Consider the following 25,035-nt stretch of genomic DNA (forward strand, 5'->3'; position numbering starts at 1 on the left):
GGTGCGATATATGGAACGGGGATGAAGGAGCCTGCCAGCGTGGCGCAGAAATGCTGCCACAGGGAGTAGCGCCTCTTCATCCGATACCCATGGCCCCGCACTCTCTCCCTCCTCTGGGGGCGAAAGCCTGGAGCCGAGCCGCCAGCGCAGCATCGCGAAACATTCCCACAATGTCGTGGGAAACGTGTCGCACTAGTTCTGCCAGAAGCGGTCGGAACCGGTGCTGGCTTGGGGCAGGCGGAGAGGGGGGCTCGTGTCCGATCCCAGTACCCATGCTGCTGGGGCTTCGGCCGCTCCTTTTCCTCGCGGGCCCGGTTTTCCCTCACCCAGACCCAAAGGGGTTCGCCGCCCCTCGTCCTTGTGTCGCTCCGCTATGTGGATATAGTAATACTGGAAAAAGCAAGTGAAGGTCGCCAGCCGTCTGGACTCTGGTCACTTTAGTTGGAGTTCAGTGTTCTCCCAACCGCTTTGTTTTAGTCGTCAGCGGTTTTGCAGGTAAGTGCGTTTCTCTCACTGGAGAGAGCGGGAGACAGACAGAGAGGGAAGATGCGATTCCTAACGTGTCAGTGCACAGCCGCACCGCCCGGAACGGCGACGGCTTAAAATAACTCGTAACCCACATCTTTGTGGCCGGCAGAGGAGTGAGAGAGAGAGAGAGGGAGAAAGTGGTCAGGATCCCAGGTAAAACAGAAACGGTGTCTGCTTCTGCGGTATTATCTGTGGAGAGGCGCTGAGGGTTTAGCTGCAGCATACAGCTTCAGAGTGGGGAGGAAACGCAGGGTTTTTGCTCCTTCGAAAGACACTGGCTGCTGTCACTGCTCCAGCCCCCCCCGTCCCCATTACCGATGCAGAAGGAGACGTGTGCACAGCACCGGCCCCCGAGAGAGAAGAAGGCTTGGCACGTGAAATGGCTCAAGGGGGGTGGGGGGTGCTGTTTTGCCAAGGTGCATTGTGCTTGACCTTTTCGCAGACACAACTTCTGCCCGAGAGGAGAGAAACAAAGACGGGCTCCCAGGGCTCCCTGTCGTTGTTCAGCTGAGCAGCTGGGTCAGCAGTAGCCGCCCGGCTCATAGCTCAGCACGTCTTCCCCCACGCCTGACCGCTGTCTTGGCCCTGCAGGTGGACAGAGTACGACAATGGCAGAAACCTGATCCTGGATCAGTTAGCTGCCAACTACCAAATGGGCTAGAAGGATATAGAGGCTTCTTCCCGTCTGTAAATGTGTATGCGTTAGGCTTTCCTGTGTTTGACTTACCTCTCATTTAACGAATGAGAGTTTTCAGTTGTGAGACACAGTTCTGAACAGGTCAGTTCTGAACTCTCTGTTTCTGGGAGATAAAGGTACCGCATGAAATATAATAACTGCGTGTACTTTGCACAAAGCCTGATTCATATGGGAGCACATTTTATTATTGAGAGCTGTTCTTGATGAGAAATCCAACACAGATTGGAATACATTCACACTCCTATTTACTCCCAGATGCCTCTCTAATAGATAAAGGAAACATAATTGAAAAGATGAGGTTTAAGATTAATTATGGAACTTGATTTCAGTGCTCTCGTCTCCTTACTAGGTACATTGCTGAAGGCTGTAGTTATCTATGGCAGTGATTCCCCTTTTGGGTTCCATCTTGCAGTACATAGTGTTTATTATACCGGCAGACTGGGCAGCCATTGCTAAGGCAGGCTGTCAGTTCTTTAAACATTTAAGGCAGATTTTTAAGTCGCTGGCACCCAGTCAGGCGGATTAAGGAGGTTGTGTTCAGAGCCTGGAGATGGGAAAAGGGCCTTGGCCTCCTGCCTGGTTTCCAAAACAACTTTGTGAAACGCATTCGGGGGGGGCAGTGCTGGCTAGCATACCTCTTAAGTTGGGGGGGGGGGGTCTGTTCTGTATAGTGACAGAACAGGTGTTCCCGAAGTGACAGCTGCCAGTAGTGTAGTCCGGTGTGTTTTGTGTGAAGGAACTGTATGCAGCACCGATTCCCGTCAGCGTCTCTCCCTGCCACTCGTTGTGTGTGATCTGTAGGCAGCTAGAGGTCTGTGTTACTTTTCTGGGGACCTGTTTCCTAACGTTTTGCCTTGCATGCGTAACTGGGTAGCATTCAGTTCCTCACACCCCGAGAGAGATATCCAGCAGGTGGCCTCAGGCCCTCAGGACGCCTGGCGTGATCCCGTCGCCACGCCAACGCCCCAGGAAGCAGAACCACACAGCTGGGGACACAAAGCTGGTACCAAAGCTGGGGTTTGGTACCTTAGAACCAGAAACAATCTGCAAAGGAATGACATACCGCCTCCCCTGTACTTGTTAATGGCATGAAAGCCCTGTTGCATATTGTCTCATTCTCTTTTTAACTGGTTTAGCACATTAGAGTTCAGATACTCAAGTCTTTCAGGTGGCTTGCAGCCTTACCTTTTGGATCAGCACAATGATGAAATGACTCTTCATTTTAAATGAGAGGGAAATTTGTCCCGTGAAAGAGGGACAGTGGGCGCGGAGTTGGGCTTAGATCTGTTCTGGCGATCATGGGGATAATCATTTGTTTTCATTAGATTGGTGGCAATGCAGAAGATCATGCTGATTCATTTTGAGGTAGAACATGCTTCTGCCTGAAGCTCCCTGTGTTTTAATCCTTGTTACTGTGGGGGGGGGTTCAGTCTCAGGAGTGGGGAGTGGAGAATGTGTCTGAGGGTGGCGGTATTCCATTCCTTGCAGTCTGCCCCGGTAAACTAGCCCCCCAGTAGTGCTGGGTTGATGATGTTGGTGCCTGAGAGGATGGAAAGTTGTAAAAGATCCAGCTTCACAGTGAACTGTCAGTCCGTGATTCGACTCATCTTGCACTTTAAGGGTTTTAGTTTTGTTTTCGAGCTAGATGGGGAAAGCAAAGGAGTCAGTTTCCTCAGGTTTCCTTAAAATGCTCTAGAATACTCTTTAGTGACTAAATCAGGATTTCCAGGTTTGGTTCAGCTGCCAGTTAGAAATAAGTTAATTTGTTTTTTTTTCTGGAGATATCTATCTAAGCAGATTTCACCTGTAGCTCTCTTGTGCAGGTGACGATATTTCATTCAGGCCGCATCATACGTTAAAACCACGCGAACAAGCACACCTGCTGAGAACACCAGGGATTTGATCCCATAACTTTCCAGTTACAAATCCAGAGCTCCGTGCTCTTAAACTGTATGGTAACTCTGATTTCACATAATAAGACTTTCATTATATCTACATTTAGGTAGATAGTCTCATAGGATCCCAAAACATTTTAAATGTAGGGGGCATCTACTTCATCTATCACAGTAGTGCAAGACCCACGTGAGAGACCAGCAGTGTAGCACACAGTTATAGTACCTTGTCAGTAGAGCTGGATAAGTTTTATTTTTCTCAAATGGCCCAGAATTTCACTTAGACTTTCATCCAGTGGCAAATTCCCACACTGAAGCATAACCAAATCCAGGAGGGGACTGTTCACCCCCGGTCAGTGCTGCACCTCATCTGCGTGAGCAGTGCCAAAATGAAAGGTAAAATGTAATCCGAAATCGCAAATAGATCTGGCTCTGTAAGGTGTGACATTGACAGCGAGTGTTCGGGTTGTCTGTAAGTTAATACCTTCCCATCCCTCAGGCGCTAAATCCAGCCTGTTACTGCACCTGTCTGTGTGGGATCTGCTTCCTTCAAAGCAGACTCCCGGTCGCAGCTTTTCCCTCTCCATGAGAGTTCTGCACCTCATCACACGTTGAATTAACCCTCTGCACGGCAATTCCGTGGCCTAGGCGCAAGGAGAGCTGGGTAGAGGCCAGGTCTTCTTTCTCCCGGCTGTACTTGCTGAGATCGCTTCCTCAACATCTGCAGCTTTGCACAGTCAGGATTGGAAGCTGATGGCGGCCAACACAGTCGTCCCCGCAAAATACTGAAGTTGATCCAGATGTACTGCAGATCCGTCAGCCCAGCGAACTGCAGCTGTTTCACTCTGCTGTTTGAGCACGACTCCAAGCATTGATCTTATTTTTTCCCCTCTGAAACGGACTTGCACGCTGAAGTAGGATTATTAGAAAAAGCAGCCTCTAAGGTACCATTCCAAGGATTTATATGAAAGGTTTTTAAAAGCCATCGGAATTGTCCTAGGTTCAAATAAGGAAGCCAGCGCAGTCACCTCCCTGTTGAGGCCCAGATGAAGCCAAGCTGTTCCTGGATATCTCTCTCTTTCTTTACTCTTTATTTCTTTAGTTGAACCTCTGTAATGTTGTAACTTTCCTTCCACTGTGTCAGTTGCAGCACACTGCCCTTGACTTTTTACCATCAGTCTTAACTTGTTGGTTTCTTAGTTTGATTTTAATACCTGTTTTATAAAAATCAGTTGGTTAGGTAATTAATTTATAAACATGTTGCTTTTCACACTCTTGTTCTGTTATTAGATTTTTTTTTTCTTCAAGCAAGAAAGTGAAAAACAAAATTGATTGAAATGAACGCATTAGTGATTGGACAGTTTCTTACATTGTGTTACATTTAACTGTTCTTTTGACAGCCCAGTTTTTAAAGCCAGGTTCGTATGGAAATGCTTTCACTCCACTTGCACTGCTATTGGAATCGGCGTATTGCTTCATCTGTCTGTTTATTTTAGTGCATTCATTTTTTCAGCACAGCCTGCGCAGTGTCTCGCCCTCCTGTCTCACCTCCAATCCAATCAAACTCAGGATGCCTTCCCACTTTTCCCTGATTATCATCCCGCTTTGCAGGCTGCCATGGGCTTCCTGACTGCAGTTAATGCCAGCCTGATAGCTCTGGGATAAACAAAGACAGCAATGCAAAGTTTACCTTCCCCCACTTCCTGGGAATCTAACTGAAGCCGACGTTTGTCTCTGTAATGCAGAGGAAAGTGCTGCAGGCTTCCTGCTGTAGACGCAGGATTGAAACGCTCTCCGTGTCCACTCTGTATGTTGAAATTGTTCCTCCATCCTTTTTCACTGCGTTAAGTGTCCATTTGCTTAAAATTAAGGGTGATAGATGTAATATACGCGATTTAAAAGCAGAAAAATGTGTTTAACACTGTAAATTACTAAGGATTAGGGGCACCTGAGTATGACTGAATGTCTTGGCAAATTTGTGTATCTCGATCTGCATAAAGATTGTAGTGGTCCTGGCTCAGTACTGTTTGGGTGTAACAAATAGAAACGACCTAAATACAAAAGAGAAACAGATCTTGAAAATGTATTGAAATAAGAAGGATGTATTGAAAATAATTTCTCAAAACGTATACATCTCGTCAGTCTTGGCCAATGATTTCGTTCACAATCGGATTTAGTCTTTGCATTTCTTTTTCACGTTATCATACGATTGTAAGACCCCCTGAGTGTCTTTCACGCACCTTTTACTGTTGGGCTCCAGCCTCAGGGTAAAGGAATTGTTTGCTCCCAGAACAAATCTCCGTTCTGGAGATTGGCTTAACACTGCACAGGGCATGCTCATCTGAGAAATTGGTGCCTTTTCCATCACTGCCCAACAAAGCATACTTATTCATTCTTCCTTGCAAACCCCTTACATTATTCTTAATTGACAAAAACAAAGTATTTCATGAAGCGCTTTAGACTTAACTGATACAGATGGTTTTGCACCAAAAGCATCTTAGTCATTAAATTCAGATGGAATTCCACTTGACTGTGGATCTGCCTCGGCACTTAAGAAGCATGCAACTAAATAATGAATGATGATAATCGTGAGGACAGCCAAACATTTACTATAAAGCAACGGTGATTTGCTTGCACAGATGCATTATTCACAAAATAAATTGATGTCACAGGTGACTGATAAAGTTATGAGGAACACAGCCTGTGAATAACATTTTTCATATTAAACCAACATTTCAGGCTATCCATAAACCATCTTGACCTAATTCAGAGGTGCATGTTTTTGTCCAAGAACAAATGTTGCATACGTGTGACAGATTGAATTGAGCCATGTCATTAACCAGTACAGTACCAGTACAATTGGTTTTCAGTGGGCATCTTAAAAGTATAAAAACATATTTTTCTTTGGAGAATATATGCAGATTTCCTCAGTCTTCATGAGATGCACGCAGTGCAGTAGTTGGATGTGTTGCCTCCAGGGTTTCACTGAGGCTGCAGTCTGACTGCATTTAACCTTGCAGAAAACAGCTACTATCTTTCAGCCAACGCAGAGCTTTGTTAAGAGACGAACAAAGGTGCTGCTTTGTTAGTATTCTCTGAACAGCTGCTGTGAAGAAAAGACAGTGCTTTTGCTCAGCACATTTCCTAGTCTTGAAGAGCACCTCACCTGTTGTTGTCTTGGTATCTGAACTGGCCTGAGGAGAGATTACATATTTGCCAGACTGTTCATACTTAATATTCAGGTTTTATAATGGCATTTTCTGACATTTCTGAAATTAAGTACGCATCTTCTTTCAGGTACAGTGGATATAGAAAGTCTACACACCCTTATTGAAATTGCAGGTTTTTGTGATGTAAACCCAGAAATCAAGATAAATCATGTCAGACGTTTTCCATCTTTAATGTGAGTTTGCCACCAACAAAATTCAAGTGAAAAACAAATAGATAATTATTAGGAAAAATAATTGAAATAAAAAACCTACAACACAAAAGCCTGCCATTTCAGTAAGGGTGTGTAGACTTTTTTATATCCATTGTAGGGCTGTAGGCTCCAATTCTTGGGGAAAAAAAAAAAAGGGTCATAAAAATAGAAAGTTCGCCAGAAATCTGAACCTAGAGAGAAGAGCTCTGGGTGTTGAAAAATCTATTTTACTGTGAGATGCCAGACATGTTGGAAGACAGGGTAGGGGGGAAAAAGAACCTGTAGCTGCAGAAAATTGATTTGGAATTTGTGAAAACCACTAAAATTCCTGGTCCTTGAAAGAAGTTCATGCAACTGTCATACCACACTGGATGCAGTTCATGTGGCCTGCTAAATTTACCCATGTCCCTGTATATACACTCTATTCATGTAATTGAAAACGCGCAGAATAAGCTCTTTGTCCTAGATATGACTGATATCCGGCACTACTCCTGTAGCTCAAACAGGCCATTGTGTGGCATAATTTGTCATCTTCAGACTTTTAACACCACCGGCATAGATTTTGGAGAGATTGCACTTCATAGCACTCGCATCGATTAACAGTTTGAGTCTTAAAGCAATTGAGCGTCCTATGAAGTCATGGGGCAATGGTGCCTGATACCTGTGTACATTCTAGAAACGGGCAAAGTCATGAACTGCGGACAGTAAAAGCTCTAGAATCAGAACAATACTTTGTACCAAGTTCTTGAACTACACTTTTGCATTTGGTGTGAGCAAAAAATCTTGTAGCTGCAAAATATATTCTCTGCAAAGAAAAAGTCCGATGTGTAAGAAAACTGATTCTACACTAAAAAATTGATCCCGTGAGGCTTTATAGACGGCTACCGATTAGTCTTCAGATCTCATGCTCGTTTATATTGGCTTGCAGTCCTCCAGATCTTTGGTGACAGTTCTTTAACAGTGGTCTTCCTCAGTAGTCACTGTATTTTTCAGCAGTCAGATGTCGGAGAACTATGGCAGTGGATACTGAAGCGTTTCAATCCCTCGTCGCAACTTATAAACCATGATTCTCCTTCCTTTAAACTGTCAAGGAGTCTTGTATCGTTTTTTGAAATTTGTCTTTGAGTTTTCATCACTTAAATTTAATTCATGAAGTATTTAAAGATTGTTTTGACTGCCGTATGGCAGTCAGCTGTCTTATTTTGAATAATAGCAGTAAATGTTTTGACTTTTGTTTTCATTTGTGAATGGGTTGAAGATCGCTGTCTGAATGTTTTGTTGAGCTTGAATTTGCTGCCAAGACCCACTCCCATGATCGTTTTTCCTAAAATAGAAACATGAGTGGAGTGTGCCTGAAGAATTGTAATTGTTTTCTATTGAACGTGGAACAATGACTTGCCTACGGCAGGAAAGTGTAAAGTTGAGAATGATCTGAGTCCACCTCTTCAAAACAAACTTTAAATAATTCATGATCTAAAGTTGTCACATCAGCGTCCCATCATTTTGTGCTATTTCTTTATCACAATTATTGTTTCCTTGAATTTGAGATCTAAAACAATCCCCAGAACAGAGACCTGCTCTTGAGTTCGCAGAGTGGGAGGTTGGTGGGGACGACGGACAAAAACAAGGCACGCCACTCCCTTCCTCGAAAAAAGTTACTCTTCCAAACAAGCGTGGTCAGAGACGTCCATTGGTATTTATAGACGATCTCCAAATACTGCTCAGAGTGTCCTGCTCTGCCTTTGTATGATCCCAGCCTCTTGTCTGATGTTTCTTAAGGTATTACTGTAGACGTCCGTAGTTTGTAAGCTCGCTCAGTCAGCTGCTTCCGTGTTTGATGAATTACAGGAGCGAACATGCTCCACCTGAAGCCCCACTGCTCCCAGCAGGGCCTTGAATGTGCTTGTGCGCTTCCACGCTGGGCTGCTGAGACTCCTACTAACTTGCATCCATCTTTTTTTTTTCCCCCCCGTCAGCCTTTCCTCACTGCACTAGAACAAAATACCTGATTCACCAGTTGGTGAAGGTGATGTAGGAGGTGACACAGAAACCTGGGATGACAATCCCCACTCCAAAAGGCAGAGAGGAGCAGGTCCCCCTCTGTTTTCTTGGAAGGAAATGCTTTTTAGAATTGCACATTGCCTCTGAAACAGTTACTAGTGGGGCATAAAGCAGTGCCGTTTGGTTTGCTTTAGTACGGGGGATGCATGTTTTATTAGTCCTTTCAGGAGTTGTGCAGATGGCAGCTGATTTTCAATTCAGCCATGTTGTCTGTCAGGTTGTAAGTGCTAAAAACATGGGGGTGGTCCAGATGCTGAATCCACCGTTAACAGGGCACGACCAAAGTCATTAAATGTAATTGAAGGCCGAGTTGAGTAAGTGGAAGACCGAGGAGGGTGTGCGTGCAGCTGCAAGGTTCAGGCATCAGGAAAGCTGACCCAGTTTAAAAGTGCATTAAAACAAAAATTGAGACTGGCGGGAGTGTCCTATCATGCAAAGGCAGAGCAGTGAAGGGCTGATATGAAGAGCACAGGCCCGCAGGGATCAGCACAGGGTAAGTATACCAAGAGCCAAGCAGGTTGCTGTTCTGGGGTTCCCATCAGTCACCCTTCTGTATTGGAGGGTGGGCAACAACGCGGTGAGACATTCCGCTCGCTGTGCGCTGGTTTCTCCTCATGTGCACTAATAGAACTTGCCGTCTTAACTCCATTGCTCTGCCTGTTCCATCCTAACCCCCCTTAGCTCTTTCCGTTAGACGACACGTGAAGATCACCTATCTGTGCTTGTGCTCATCTCTTTCTCCAGATTCCGTTAGACCTTTTTGTTTCCCCTATATATTTAACATCCTGTACAGTGTTTTTACTAACGTCATTGTTTCTTTTTGTTAATTAACAAAAGGTTGCATGTGATCTTTTTTTTTCCTTTTATTATAATTTTTTTTTTACAATTCAAAAAATATTTCTTTTGAAAATGTACTGCAGACCAACTTAGGAACTGAGCCTGGAATACATTTTTTTTTGTTAATTTGACTTTTTTTTAACCTCATCTCGTTTTGCTCTGATTATTAGTGGTGGGGTGGTTTTTACATTTCACAGTTTTGCTTAGATGAAGTGGAAGGCAACTGATGTCACGCACATTCCCTCAATCAGTCACTAATGCAAGCACACTGAAATTTGCACAAATAATCCAGTGCCCTTTTCTCTTGTGATGGCTGCAACATGGTGCTTTGTATGTCATGGGTATGGTTTCACTGGAAGTTTGGAATTTTATACCTATTTTTGTATATGCAATTTTTCTACATTTCTCCTTTATATATGTTTATATATGTATACATTTCTATATGTATATATTCATATATATATGTATTAATAAAATCACTAGCAGTGTTATTTGCTTTTTCTTTTTATACATTTTGTTTCTTCAATTTGCAATCACATGACTTCCCTTCCACATTGTGCACTGAAGCTGCCTCTCACAATGTGTGAAACCCAGTATTGGGGGCTATGCCTGTCGTCTGTTGGATAAGAAAAGTCCTTGTAGTGAATGGGTCACTTTGTCCCACATAGGAAACGGGAGAAGAGTTTTTAGGACTGTTAGTTTTAGAAGCAATCTTTCTTCTTAAGGGAAAACCTTTTTTGTCAAAGGAAACACGTTCACCCCCCTCCCCCTTTCAGTAGCACTGTCAGCATTCTCTCTGCATGCTTACTACATGATCTGATCTGATATGACACACGATATTTTGATATGATATTGTCCATAGCAGCCCTTGTGTGCCCACTCCTCATCCTGCGGTATGTTCTGTGCCTGCAGGGAAAGCTGTTCTTATTATTGGAATATTTTTGGTTTTTCTTCTCTGTTCTGTCCATCAGGATAATATCGGGCACCGGCTACTTCAGAAGCATGGCTGGAAGCTGGGACAGGGGCTGGGGAAGTCCATGCAGGGTAAGGAAGTACTTTCTTCTCCTCCAGTCCTCTCTGAACTTCCCTCTTCATCTCTGTTCTCTGTTCTCGATTCCTTTTTTAAATAAGTCTGCCTTTTTTGTGGTCTCTTTCTATCTCTCTCTTTTGTTACATGTCTTCCATGTAAGTTGTCATTGTGAGTAAGCTCTTGCTATAGGTGCCTTTTTCAGGGTGGTGTTGTTTTAAGAAGGGTCTTTTAGGGACAGGCTGAAGCAAGGGGTGTTTCAGGGGTGGGAAGTGTATTAGCTGCCAGCTCTCTGCTCCTCGGGCTAATGTTGTGTTGCTGCCTTGGCGTTGACTGTTTCATGCTCATTAGGCCCCTGGCAGGAGGCTAAACTGTGCCTTTGAAACTGGAGCACATTAATTGCTATGAGGGGACTGTTCGGGGCCTTGAGGGGGTAAAGACAACAGGTGTGCTGAGAAATACCCGAGAGAGAGAGAGAGAGGCAGAAAAGGAAAAATGCTGGGTCAGAAATCCTTTCGAAAGGTTGAGATTGTTCCTTCAGTCCTTCATCCCTCCTGCGTTTTGAAAAAAGCAGAATGTTCAGGCTTGAAAGATCTTCTCACGAATAGGTCTTTCTCATGTTCTTGCTGGAATCAGAATACAGTATGTGAGATCCTGGCTTGATTATGTTGTGAACATTAGAGAGAGCTTAGTTCTTGATCTAAACTTTTGGCATGGCTGTAAGAGGTTTGTTATTTTTCTATTCAAGTAAGACGTATAGGTCCTTAGACTTGAGCTTCTAATTCTAATACCGGATTTCTAGAACTTTTCTTATGGTGCTAACGTTCAGTGTAAAAAAAGCCTGAAGGTTGTTGTGCAGGACTGTTAATCTTTAATATCTTTTTAAAAAAATGCCTTTTTGTTTTTGCTTTGTTTCATGGTTATTTTTTCAGAGATTTTTTTTTCCTCCCTTTTCTGGAGTGCGTTCAGGAGATAGCATCATCTATTGTGTAGCTGCACTAGCGTAAACACTTCTCTCACTGTCGGAGGACAATGGAGCGCATTGAACGAGCGCGTGTGTGACTCAGTGAGCTGTGACCATATGGAAAATGTGGTGGCTGGGGAGCATTGTAGTGCTGCAGTATATCCCTTTCACTGCGCATCCCTGTTATTGATACCAGAAAACAGTGGATCCCTTTCAGATTTCTAATCTCAGAATATTTTACGTGAAATTATGGGCTTTTGAATTTTGGACTGGTCTGTAAATTTGCAAGAATGCTCAAAGTGGCCACAGCTGCACTTTGTACCATTAAGAGTCACACTTCAGCCGAGACTTCATCCTGCTGCTCTTTTTTGAGCGAGCACAGCCTCCTATATGTTGCAAAACTGTCTGATCAAGCAGTTGAACTCTGTCCATGATATCTTGATGGTTGTTGTTTTATCAGAAAGAGGACAGAAGAAGTATGGTTGGTGAGAACTTTCTTGAAAGTATTTGGGACCCCAACTTGCTGCTGTTCCTGCAGAAGACATGTTGCTGCTTATTAGTCTGTTTTGTGTTCAAATGAATGAAGAAAAATCAGCTGTGAGTAGGTTTTTATGGGACATGCATTGTGGGACACTTGAGTGTGGTTCAGAGGAATGTATGTAAGCAGCTGCTATTTGTTTCTGTGCTGAAGAAAAAAGATTTTTGTGCATAGAGATACTTATGTTTCTTGAAGCAAGCTTAATGTTTATGATTGAGATTAATCAGTCTCTAATTAGTGGAGAAAAAGCTGCAGTAATTGTTATGGTTTGCTGCCAAGCTGTGGCATTTATAGAGGAATGGATTGTTTTTGTAAATGCTGGAGGTCAGGCAGGACTGCTCCGGCTGTTTGTGTGCAGGCCCTATTCCAGCATGCCGCATGCATACTCCTGTGAGTTCAGTAATAGCAGCTTTCCAGGGAATTGTGATCGTCAAGGGAGCAGAGGAGCTTGCTGTCTTTCCAAAGCACATGCACTCCCTCTGCCTGCCTAAGGGGATCCTGGTTTCCACACGTCTGCATCTTTCACTTGTCCTGCAAGGAGCAGAGGGAGGCTGCTAGCTGTTTGCCATTTGTGCCTTTTTGATGACAGGATGGCTTATCTTAACAGTTGGGTTTTAAGGTTTTTCCAAGAGAGAGAAAATGAGCAGCAAGGTTTGAATGATATTCAAATATGAAGCAGATATTTGAGGTCATAAAGAAATTTACAATCTGTATTATGAGGTATTTTGTTTTGGTGACTAGGAGAAAAAAAAAACACCATAAGCAAAGGGATTTCAAAGTTAAAATGTATTCTCCTGCTTTTTAAATCTCATCATCAAATATTAATCATAATTGTAATGTTCTCCCCTCAGCCAGTCTAGTTAACCCCAATTATCTAATGCACTGCCTGTCCCTCCTGGGATTTAGGTGCAATTATGATGTAGGGATTAACTGAATATAGTTGCTGGAAAGTGTCATCACACTTGTTTGTCTCTCTGGCTCCCTCTCAGCTCAGTCTCTGTGAGCTTTCCAGAAAACATTCTTCCAGTAGTCTTTTGGATCATCCAGGTGCTTTTTGTTAAGCTTGAGGTGATGTTCTTTTCAGAAACAAAAAAAAAAAACTGAAAAGGCAAATGTATATAAGTATGCTACCTTACTGGAACCTATTGTGGTCAAAATCTATGCACATTGAAGTCAATGTTTCAACAAGTGGAAAAGAAATCAGAATGTCATTATCTGTGGGTTGTGATGGATTTCCCAGGTTCAAATTTGCTCGTAGGTGTGAGCTATTAAGTACAAGATGGTTTTCTACTAGTTGCCTGAAGATTATCCTAAACCAGGACAAAGGTAATACTGAGAATAAAAGTTGTGCTAGCTTTCTGTCAGTCCTCATCTCCCCCTTCACAGTTTACAGCGAGTCAGCCAGAAGGTTTTGAAGTGCTTGTCTAGTGATGAGATGGGACAGTAGTTGCAGTTGGTGCACGAGTGGGATTCTTCTAGCCAAGCAAGGGGGATTCTATACGTGCTGGATAACCCAGCCAGCTGTGAGATGCAAACATTGCCTTTACATTTAAAGGTTAATCCTTTCCTATGACTTATGGGTTCAGGATTTTGCCTGTGATCAAGTTGGACATGCTGCCTCTCGCAAGCAGTCCACCGACGCATCTCTCAGAGCTATGAAGCTTCTTAAATGCAGTGCTGCCTTTGCAAAAATGACTCTTTCCTTTGATGATGAATACAGCACCTGATGTCCATTCATAGATTCATTATAAAACGACTAACATTGCAGTGTTCTAACAAATAAGATTTTTTTAATGCCATTGTTGTTTGCTGAATAATTGAAAGTTGCTAATCATTACTTGTGTTGAGCTATATAAAATTCTGATGATTTTCAAGACTTTTTTGTCTTAATGGTTTATTTAAAAAATAAATAATTCCTCAGTGCTTTTTAAAGTGGTATTCCACTTTACATTCTCATGTATGCTGCAGTTGCTAATTATATATATACATATTCACTATTCAGTCATTCTTTAGTTTTATTGAATAGATTGAGCTGTTTTATACCATTCAGAGTATGGACAGCTTGAATCATTCTTCTTTTTTTTATAAAACTTATCTGATCTTACAGTGATGAATAGTGACCATGGAAACACCAGTGTTTGACTGATACACTGCCAGGCAATGTGGGCCTGTATCCCACTCTAGAAACTGGGCAGGAATCTTTGTTTATATGTTAATGAAAGAGGGACTGCATTGAATACATAAAATGTAGAAAAATAAATTCAAAACATTTCTTGTACTTTTTACTCTGTACAGACCCTCCTTGTGGACAGTTGTATGGAGCTACTATGGATGTGACCTAGTCTTCCAGTATAGATTCCTAGATGATCTAGATAAGGTTTCAGTGCTAAAATAAAATGGCATAGTATTATCAATTCCGTCTGAATTCAATATTAGTCACGGGTCTGCAGTAAAAGTGGAGGATACACTTGTTGAGAGTTTTACAAAATTAAACATTCATCAAAACACACCTAAAACTAAGATTTCTTTGTATAATATTGTAAGCAGAATAACTTTTGCTTTTAAAATACATTAAAAACGGGATGAAGCAGGAGTTTGTAGAGCTTGAGACCTATCCAATCGGCAAAGTCTTGGAAGAGTGCAGTCCGGCAAACTTCTGGAGTCCGTAGTGCCAAGTCAGGGATTCTTACACCTCCCCCACCATGTGCTCTTCTTGAATAATAGGACAGCCCCCCCTTTTCAGCTGCAGCTGCTTTCGTTCTGTATACACTTCCAGCCAAGTCAGCAGCAAATGGCTGTGACGTCAGCCTTGAGCACTGTACAGAGTGGCCTCAGCTTCTTCCAGGTTTCACTGCTTGTCTTCTGAAACAGTCGGGAGAACCTCTGCTTTTCTACATTGGAGCAGGCTCGAGGGGAGAGCGGGTCATTCATTATTAATAGCTGCACTGATCTGGCCGGTCAGCTGTGCTGTGCTGTGCGGTGCTGCAGCATCATCAGCTTGTCTAAAGAATCAGCTCAGGCTAAGTGAGGAGCTGGAGCAAAAGCTGGCTTCACAGGCCCCAGACTGTGTGTAGGGGAGGGGGTGTAGCTTCTGGAATCGCTCATGAAGCAGACCCACGTAGACAAACTGGGTCCCTGTCAGTAACCTGCATGCGAGTGGCTCAATAGAACGTAATCCACTTCACTTAATGTCTGTGCCACAGCTCCTACTGAATCCTGGCTCTGGATGACCCGATCACCCGTGTTTAAGATAAGATTTTATTGTCCCCTGAGGGAAATTTTTTATGGACACCCAGCACTTCTGTACATTTAAATAGAGTGCAAAAGAAAAAAAAAAGAAGAGTAGAAAAACATTGCACATCATTCTATTGCACATGTACAGTATAACATATAACAACATGTAACATTTATAACACATCACTAAACATATTGCACTCAAGTGAGTTTAGGAAGACTTAGTTGAAATTATATATATATATCTTGAAAAAAATCCATAAAGAAAACTATGGTTTGGCTGAAACTCTTTAAAGTGATTAAAAAAAACTCTTTAAAGTGATTTAAAAGAACTGGAGAAACAGGAGAAAAAAAAGTGAAATTATCCTTGATTTCAGTATTCCCATATTAGTTGTTTGTGCTTATTCCTCATCTTATTATATTACTTATTGTAGTTATTACTCAAAAGTGACCTCGGCTGTGGATGCAACAGTTTTTTTAGGAGACGAAATGCTAGCAGAGAATTTACAATAGGGCTATAGACTGCATAACTGTTATAGATGTTATATTAAATATACTGTTTCAATAATAGTCCCTTAATTTTGATGATAGATCAACTGACTGCTTCTGGCTAGAGTTTTGCCCTTTTGCTGTTATAGGTGACTGAAAAATAACTTCAGGCCTACATAACACTATGTTCTGGTGTTGTGCAGCTTTTACAGCGCGTTTTCAATTAGCAACTGATTTAGACCTAAAAATCAGGTGCTCTTCTTTTGAAATCTGGATAATTAGGTAAGAGGCAGAATGAAATCCAGACAAAAATGTCTCAAGATCTGTAAGAGATCTGTCCCCAGCTGCGGTGTAGATGATAAAATAGTTGTGCTGGCAGGAGCGGGTGACTCTTGACACAGCACTGTGAGCAGGGGCCGTGGTTTAAGGTGGCTCCCTCTTTGCTTGCTAAGTGTGTGAGAGTTGACCAGGAGGCTGGGAGGGATGTTGTTGTTTTCTACAGTCAGTGTTGACATCGCACGTTGGCCAGCAGGTGGAATAGTCACTGCAGGCAGTGTTTGTGGGTGAGACGTGGGATGTGACATGACCACCCCTACCTCCCTCTGTTTTTTTTTCTCGATCCAGACTCATTCTGAACACCTGCCTTAGATTACACTTGTTAAACTCCGCAGATGAAACGCTGCCACGTGGTTTTGGAGCTGTTTTGTTTCGAATGACAAATGCAGCTCTTCAGCCAGTTTCTCCTCAGTCCCTGATAGCGCAGGCAGGACGGGCTGTCACATGTGCAGAGGCCATCTTCACACTTAAGGAATCTGCAGCCATTTGCTGTTTGGTAGAAGAGAGTCAGTTAAAGGAGGACAAGGCATTGGAGGTACTGCAAAAAACTGGTTACCTATATAAGTATAACGACACAAAAAAAATTAAAACATTTGAAATATACAGTATATATAAATGCCCATAGCATATTTCTCTTTAAACAGTAGTAGGTTTCCATCTCTGCACCATGAAGGAGAGAATGAGCTGTAAAAAGCAACATATTTACTGGAAAGTAATGCTTAATTAAAATGATAAATGAATCTGTACATGTCGTTGTTTAACAGACATGCATTTCATGTTGGCAGGAATTTGGAGCATAGCTGTCTAATTATTATAAACCGTTAGCAAGGTTATTTCATCAACTGGGAATCCGGTGTGTTGTCTGCTTTAAGAAACGGAATTCTTTTTTTAGTTTTCTTTTCTGCCTCCATCGCTAATGAGCGCTGCTCTGTGGCATGTTTGTAAATGAGGCAGGCATTTTGCCTGGTTTGCAAGTTGGCAGAAAAAAAAGTTTTTATTTTGCAAAACAAACAAATGGGTAAACACATTTGCATAAAGGTGCACAAAGGCATTTGCTTCAGTTCTCTGCCTGTTTGGAGGCAGGGTTTAGAGGTAAAAGAAAAGAAGTCAACATTATAATGTTGGAGTGCTGTCCTTTACTTTTCCTTTACAAGAAGTGACTGTTTTTTTATTTGGAATTTTTCTTTCATAATTTTTGTGCTCTCAATTTTACAGCCACCTCTTTGGGAATCAGCTTGCTTTATATGATCATATAGCATGAACTGGAAAAAATTGAAAATAGATCAAATAATTAAAATGATCCAAAGGCTCTTGAATCCAGTTCCTTGAAGCTGTGCAAATCAGTGCTGTTGATGTGAGGTTTATTAAATTCTTGAGCCCACTCAAGAAGGGGAAAGGACATTTTTATTAGAAAAGCACATGATGTTCTAATTGTAAAAACAATTCAAAGACTGTGCTTTCAAAAGGAAGCCACAACAATATTTGCATTTGGTATCATTAAGAGCCTGTTTTGTAAGTCCCTTAATATAGCACTAATGCTAGATCTCTTAACATTAGTGTCAGCAGAATAGTACTTACAACTGAGAGCTTGATGCACATAAGAGCACTATCTGAGGAGCAACCAGACCTTGGAAACAATGAGATCGCTTCATCTTAGAGATGTTTTTGATGCAAGAGATGTCAGTGTCAGTGCTAGTGACAGTACATATTCTTGGTGAGAGGAGCATTACTGCAGAAGTGTTCTTGCAGAACAAAATAACTGAACGGTTCCTGAAAGCTTGATGGTTGGAGGCTGTTTTGCTGTGTTCTTCCTGTGAATGAGCGAGTTAGGCTCTTGGATCTGTGAACAGTGGAGGAACTGGCTTGTTACAGGGGGCTTACCAGCAAGGCCAGATGCTCTCTATGAGCTGGCTGATGGAGAGTGCCCATGCCCAGTGCACTGCACCGCCAACATGTCCATTCATTTATCTAATTGGACTAGTGTAGTATCGCCATGTGTTTCCCAGTACCTTTTGCTCATTGCATCTTTGGAAACTTATTTTTTCTGCCATGGTTTGAACTTTCCCCTCCCTTACTTAAATGTATGTAGTGCCTGCTATTTCAAACATTACAGATTGGCGAAGGAAGAGTTTACTGAGAAGCATCTTGTGAGGAAAGAGTGTAGTGTAAGGTGGTTGCAGGATTCAAGACTCGGAAGCTGTATGAATGCGTCAGTGCTATACATACAGCCTGCAGTTTTGCTTAGTTGTAACTTTTGATGCTAAAAACACTCCAAGATGGCCTTGAAATGGAAGGTAACTGGACACTTTTTTTTGTTTCTTGAAAACGTATTCGGCAAGTAATTCAATCACCCGTTTGAGCTCCTGTTCAGGGCGTTTTCTCCACTTGGCTCGGCCAGGCGTTGGGGATTTGAGTTTGCTCTCCTGCTGGGCCTGGGTAGGTCCCGTCAGTGGGTTTCGATTGATCTGGAGCTACAGGCGCTGAACCAGAGCCAGCGTTGTGTCCAGTTTGGCTCCACCGTGGCACATGGAACTGTCAGGTTTAGCCGCTTAAAGTATGATTTGGCACCACAGTCAACTCAGTGTCCTATTTTTCTAATCACTCTGTACTGCTCTTTAAATAGTTCACTCAGTGCAATGGAAGACATCTGTCACCTCCCTGCCCATCCGTTTACATGGCTCTCGTCTGAAGGTTTGAAGAGAGAAAATTAGCATAGTCTTACGTGGTGCTAGCAGTTGTATTACTCCCTTCTGGATTCATGTCAGCCTGCAGTTCAGTCACGAGAAAGATCTGGGATGTTACCAACACTTTTATCATTGTCGTCTCCAGATTCCTCTGCTTATAACTGAGGAGGTCCACAGGGAAAGTCTATTGTGTATTTGTCCTGAGAACCGAAAAGCAAATATGAATCATTCTTGTTTTCAGTGGAAGAGAAGGAAGGGGCAGGATAATATTTAATTTCGTTCCCCTATGTGAGAAAGGAGGTCCCTGCAGGGTATTTGACCTTTTTGTACTCCTTAGTTACTTCTCACTGCCAGTAGACAATTGTGATTCAACTGCACAGTTGCGTTTGCCATATTAGGGAAGTTACAGACCCTTTGCTGTAACTTATCCTGGAGAATGCATATACCTTGCTCACTATGACAGCAACATTTTCACTTGATTTTGGGTCCCGGAAACTTGTAGGGAAGAATCCTGAAAGGAATTTGCATCCGATTTGCTCAGATGGTGGCAGCCATCATGCATCAGCGGGATGCTGTGATCGCCTCTGATCCAGGATAGTAAGGCACTGAAGAGGGAGCCACCAATAAAATATTGAACCTCCCAGGCAAGGAGCGTTGCCACCAGTGCGTTATTATCTGTTGATTTTTCTTTCTAAATCCCCCCCCCGTGCTTCCGCCTTCCTCGCTGTACCTTCCCGAAGAGAAAAGCCTCCGGAATAAAAACTGCATTGTCTTGACGCGTCTTTGTTTGAGCTCTTTGCTGCGCTCCCACGGGCTGCAGGAGCTTGCAGCAGGGAGTAAATAAGCAATCAATCATTGATCGCGCTTGCTGCAGAACGGCTGCCTCCTTCCTTACCCCTCTCCCTGCGCCATGCCCGAGAGAACCAGGCTCCCCTCTCCGGGCTGGCAGGAGACGAGGACGCGGCTGCTTTTCATGGGGTTTGACTGGTAACCTGGAGTGCAGATGGGATCTGGTCCTTGGCGCCCGGGGCTATGGTGGTCCACTCTGACTGAGCTGCTCTGCAGAGCTGCAGTGGCTCAGGAGCACGCAGACGCGTGCACGCTCTTGCATTCGGACAGCGTGTGCCTAGTTTTGGCCATTGTCCAGAGGAATGATCTGGAAGTGAAATATGTACTGTGTGCACACTTATGTTTACTGCTCTGTGTGTGGAATTGAGTATGTTAGGCATTCTGCCCTGGCTTAAATGCTCATGTGGGTCAGTTCTGTTCTTAATTTCCTCTGTGAAAGGAGAGCTTTCTGTTGCTCTTGTTCTGGTGTTCTCAAGTGCCCTGTTTGAATCTTGTTTTGTTCGCTGCCTGTTGTTCGATGCAGGAGAAATCTAAAACCATGTTACCTTCTGCTCCAAGGTTAGATAGAAGCAGATACCCTTTTAAGCTTATTGAAAGTGGGAGACAGCAGTGAGACAGCGGTGGGTTACTGGTATAGGTCAACAGAGGGGTGCATGGCAATTCATATTCTCAGTCTATTGACCTTCTTCTAAAGATGTGGCCTCGCAGTGACACCTACAGGCTTTAGGCAGAACTGCAGATTGCTAATTGAGTAGTGCTCAATAAAATATTGGCTTACTCTTTCAAATGGCTTGCCGGAATAATCAAATCATAGTGATGTTTCAGATTAGCAGTTTTGTTGTTGTAGTGTTTCCATCTGTGAGAAGTATGTCAAACAGCTTTTCTGGAGAGATTTCTGTGGGATATCCTAGGTAGTTGAGCGTTGAGCGTTCAGTGTTGTTCAGTGTAAAAGTGAATTTTAAGGTGGAAGTGAAGACCACTTAAGGGTGGTTTTGGTTTTAAATGTGTACTATTTGTTCCTTTGATGTTGCAGAAGTGAAATTTCTAAAGGAGAACGGGGAATCAGATTTTGATCATCTGCTCCTTCAGAAAAGGGAGAAAACTAACTACAACTCCCATTCCACATGCTGAGTCGCTCGCTCAGAGCTGACCTTTGTTATTCAGAGAAAAAGGTCATTCAAATGTCATGCCTATCCACCCTGCTACTGATCTTTGGCAAATTACAGACTAATTAGTAGAATAAATTAAATGCATTGCCAGTTGTTTTGTGGACTTGCAGGATTTTCATTTCCGGAATATCATTTTAATTCTCTTCAGTGTTTTATTCTCTGCTTTAGGAAAAAAATTGTTTTTAGGCACCTTAAACAGGATCCCAGAGTCTTTTACAGACTTCAAACATGATAGTCTGTCACATTCCTTTGGGTGTTTCTGAGACCTAAATCCACATGTAATTCCTTCTTAATATCTTTCTTTTTTTAAACTTTGGTTTACATAAAATCACATCATGCCACTTTGCACTCCAGAAAAATCCCCTTAAGGTATTAGTATTGCTTTTAAGTCATGGAGACAGAATCCCAGAACATCTTGCAAGTATTTTTAGGACTCTGATTGGATTCAAGATGCCTTTCTGAATGGCCACGATTACCTCTCTGTTCTGGGTAACTGTGCTGTGTGTTTGGAGCAATTTCTGTCCTGGTGTTGGCGGGGTAGTGCCCTGAGTGTTTACAGCCCACTGGTGGGCTCTCGTACAGGGGTTTAAGGGGAGACTTCATTCCATGCTTTCGTCTCTATACTACATCCTTCTCGCCACCCAGTTGCTTGAGCTGCCTCAGATCGCCCAGTGACATTCCCTCAGGCTGATCAGCGTTTCCACAGGCGCCTGTAGACCTTTCTTTGTTGAAAGAAAGAAACTTCACATTTGCTATATTGAAATGAAAGAAATTTGTAGTCTTTGCCTCTGTGGGGTGGAGATCTCAATTTTAAACTGAATGCTGTTTGAAAAACAAAATCATTGCCTGTCTGATAAATGATTTTCATTTGGCTTTGCCCAAAAGCGCATTTATATGCGGTTGTGAGATGGTTACGGTGTTTGGGACAGGTGCCTGAGACCTAACCTGGCCATTGCAGAAATCGCAGGGCTCACTGCCTGGAAATTAATGCATTACCATGACCTAAACTTTCTTAAATGAATCTCTAGGGCAAACTAGTCTGCGAAACACCACAGCTTATAAAAAAAATAATTGCTAGTAAAAAAATAAACTGCAGCACAGGTGTTCGATACAGTTTCTAAAATACCTAATTCAAAAACAATGTAATGCCTTTTGCAGTTAATGAAAATGGTGATGTATTAACAAAGCATGCGCTCGGCATAATGCAACCATCGTTTTTTCCTCCCAGTCTTTTGCCATGTCAGTGCGATATATACGAGTGTTGACTTGGGATGTAACACACACACACGCACCCGATTCACAAAATGCTTCTGTGCCTCCCATTTGCAATCCTACTACTTTAAAAATGTTAACACACAGGGGTCTGAAATCTGGAGCTGGAGTAGAGTGCTTCTCATTCTATGCGGCCTGGTCTTCAGTGTGCCTTAGGCCAGATGTCAGCAGGGCAGTGTTAGTGGGGCTCTGTGGGAGACGGAGCGCCGCGCAGCAGCAGAGGGTGGGGGCGTGAGGAGGAGCGGTGTGTCCAGCGCGTGGGCGCTGCAGCAGCGCCGAGCGATGGGGAGGGGGTCGGGTCCGAGCTGGAGGTGGGGGTGTCCTTAGAGTAAACAACCCTGCGGGCTTAACGTGTTGGCACCTGGCGTGAGTGTGGAAGGAAACAGCTGAAGCCCTTGGTGGCGCTTGGGAGCCTTTTTCTCGTTAGAAGCGCGCGGTCAGCCAGGAGGGAGTGGTGAGGGCAGTGTGCTGGTGTGGACCGCGGCCCCTGTGACTGTGCGTGGTGGAGCAGAGAGGAGAGGAAAGGCGTGCTAGTCCCCCTCTGCCTGCTGCCTCTTTGTTCCTCAATGTTCTTGCTTAACCAATTGGTGTTTCTTTTTTGCAGCATTATGATCCCGGCCATGTTGTGGTGATGGTAAACTTAGTGGTAATTTTTATTTTTCCCCGATTGAATTGTTCTTTTTTTTGTCATCAGTGCACAAATACAATAGGCTTAAATTCTCTCTCTGTTGTAGCCTTCATTCTGCTGCTTGGTCTCTATTGTTATACGTTTATTTAATATTTCCTTTTGTTTTTCGTTCCCATCCCCCTCCCCCCCCGCCCCCCCACCCTTTACCTTAATGCACATTTTGTCTGATCCTTTTCCATTTGAATGGGTGATGCTAGAAGGGACGTTGTTGTTTGTTTAAAAACAAAAGAAAATCAGTCTAAATATGAAACAAAATTTTGTAAGATTCTAATACTTCCCGGGCCTGATCTCCCCCCCCCCCCCCCCCACCTCTGTTATGAAGGGGACACTGGCACTACTGCGCACATTGCAGGAACGCACAGAGAGCGAACGAAGGGGCTTGTACTGGATGGTATCAAGGTTTCGTAGCCCTGGCCCCTGCACTGCCTGTTGGCCTTACAGAAGACAGTATAGACCTTAACTCTCAGCTCAGTGTAGCCTGACAGGATCCAAGACCAGTGGGCGTCCTCTCACCTGATCTCACTTCAGATCTGTTGAAGTGCCTCTCTCCTAAAAGCCACTTCACCGCACTTTAAAGACTGCCACCTGGAATAAACGCTGGAGTTTGCTTATGAAGTTTGTGTGCCTGGTCACGCGACTACCTTGTTGAAAAGCAGTGTGCTGTGGAGCAAACTTGCATGCGTGCCGATCCCTGAGCAGCTTCCTGTAGCTGTGTGCCATGTCCTTTCACATAAGCAAGTTGTAACCAGCATATACAGGTCACACTGAGCCCTTTGATGTGCACTGCCATTGTCCATGGGCATTGTGTTCTGTTCCCCAAGGTCACAGTATTGCTCCACAGTATGCAGTTTTCACAATTGTTTTTTCTTTTTGCACAACACTAACTTTCTAAGCAGTCTCTGCAAAGACAGTAGCTCTAATTTCAACTGATTCCAAGTTTAAGGAACTGTGTTCTATGACTCTGCTGTTCTCAGTGTAGTCAGGAGATGTTTCTTTTTATAATATCTTACAGCTTGATCCATCAAATTGAAGGATCTTTAGTATCTTTATTGTAGCTTTTTAGTTCGTTTTAGCATGGTGTTCCCCTTTCTGAGTTTTTTAAGTGTTCGTTATTAAAGGGGGCATGCCTGGCCAAGATCTGATGCGAATCTGGTCTAGCCCAGGTTCAGGAGTTCAGTGCAGGAGCATGCAGGTGGGTTATTGGGCACTGTTGCAGAGGTCATGCTGCGAAACCCTGATGAAATCCAGTCTAGCTGACCTGTCCTCAAAGCCGTTAATTATATCATTGGGCTGAAGCTGTTAAATCGCAAAACATACGAAAAGCCTTTCAGACACACCCACAAAAAACAGACCAAATGATTTTCAGGGGGCTTGGAATTAATAACGATAAGGACTCTGCTTGTTTAGTTTGACCATTTGACCGTTAATTACAGTTTATTTTAAACTTTGAAATGCCTTGTTCTTCTTTGGCCATATTTAAAGTACAAATACTCTTGTGAGCCAGTGCATTGATTAAGATGTTATCTGACGTGTTTGGCTTCACCCAGCACTTTTGTGAAAGGGACATTAATTCAGATTGCTGCCCTTTTCGGGGCTTGCTGTGTCGACACTGACAAATAAAACTGTTTTATTTGTTAATCTACTCAGCACTAATGATGAATGTGTATGCTTACAAAGTACCTATCCTCTGTGTACATTATTTTACAAACACAAATAGTAGGTTGGGGGAAAATGGCAAAACCCATAATTTTCTCTGCCTGTATTATTAATTTGGCAAGTGCCTTGCTCAGTGGTACAGCAACAGTTCCCCAACTAGATATCCACAATATCTTGCCAGTCCAGGGCCCTAACCTCTATTGAACAATTGGAATACAGGCCAAACCACAAAGCTCTGCTCAATCTCCCTTGTCACTCCAATGAGTTTTGCTTCTTACAGTATTGTAACATTTACTGGACTCTGTAGTCCACATTTTAAAGATTCTACTTGTGTGACTTCTCTAGTGGACGCAGTAGAAGAAGACTGAACACTCACTGCCTCTACAATCTCGGGTCCTTTAAGGCGTTTCATGTTGATGAGCGGGGAACCAAAGAAACGAGTTGATTTTAAAACAGTCCTGTGAATTCCGAGCCCGCCTTAAGATGAAAATATTTGGTCTCAATTTGCACCGTCGTAGTGAATTAAGTTGAAAATAAAAACGGAAAACTGCATTCGCCCAAGGGTATAAACACTTGAGAGGTTTTTATACAAATTAAATCAGAATAACAAGCCTACCAATTGGAGCCTCTTGATCGTTGTGTACCTGGCAGCAGCAGCATTGTTACAGTTGTGTGTTGTGCCTCTTTGTTTAA

The 25,035-nt window shown here is 43.1% G+C and overlaps 1 protein-coding gene across 7 annotated transcripts in view; it reads left to right on the top strand.

Annotated features, from left to right (window-relative positions):
- Positions 1-25,035, top strand: part of gpatch8 (G patch domain containing 8) — a 63,753-nt gene that overhangs the window by 16,526 nt on the left and 22,192 nt on the right. For 2 of the 7 annotated variants that reach the window (XM_088623336.1, XM_088623338.1), the window contains 3 exons: positions 4,518-4,535; positions 10,408-10,480; positions 22,603-22,644. Coding sequence is in view for 4 of the 7 variants with exons in the window: in XM_088623331.1 (XP_088479457.1) it covers positions 10,408-10,480 (73 nt within the window). In the remaining 3 variants the exon portion in view is untranslated. Of the gene's footprint in view, positions 1-4,517; positions 4,536-8,514; positions 10,481-22,602; positions 22,645-25,035 lie in introns of those variants that run through there. The other 5 variants (XM_088623334.1, XM_088623335.1, XM_088623331.1 and 2 more) reach the window with 3 other exon arrangements.

Source organism: Lepisosteus platostomus, chromosome 28, assembly GCF_059453375.1.
Source record: "Lepisosteus platostomus isolate fLepPlt1 chromosome 28, fLepPlt1.hap1, whole genome shotgun sequence".
In the NCBI taxonomy this organism is placed as follows: domain Eukaryota; kingdom Metazoa; phylum Chordata; class Actinopteri; order Semionotiformes; family Lepisosteidae; genus Lepisosteus; species Lepisosteus platostomus.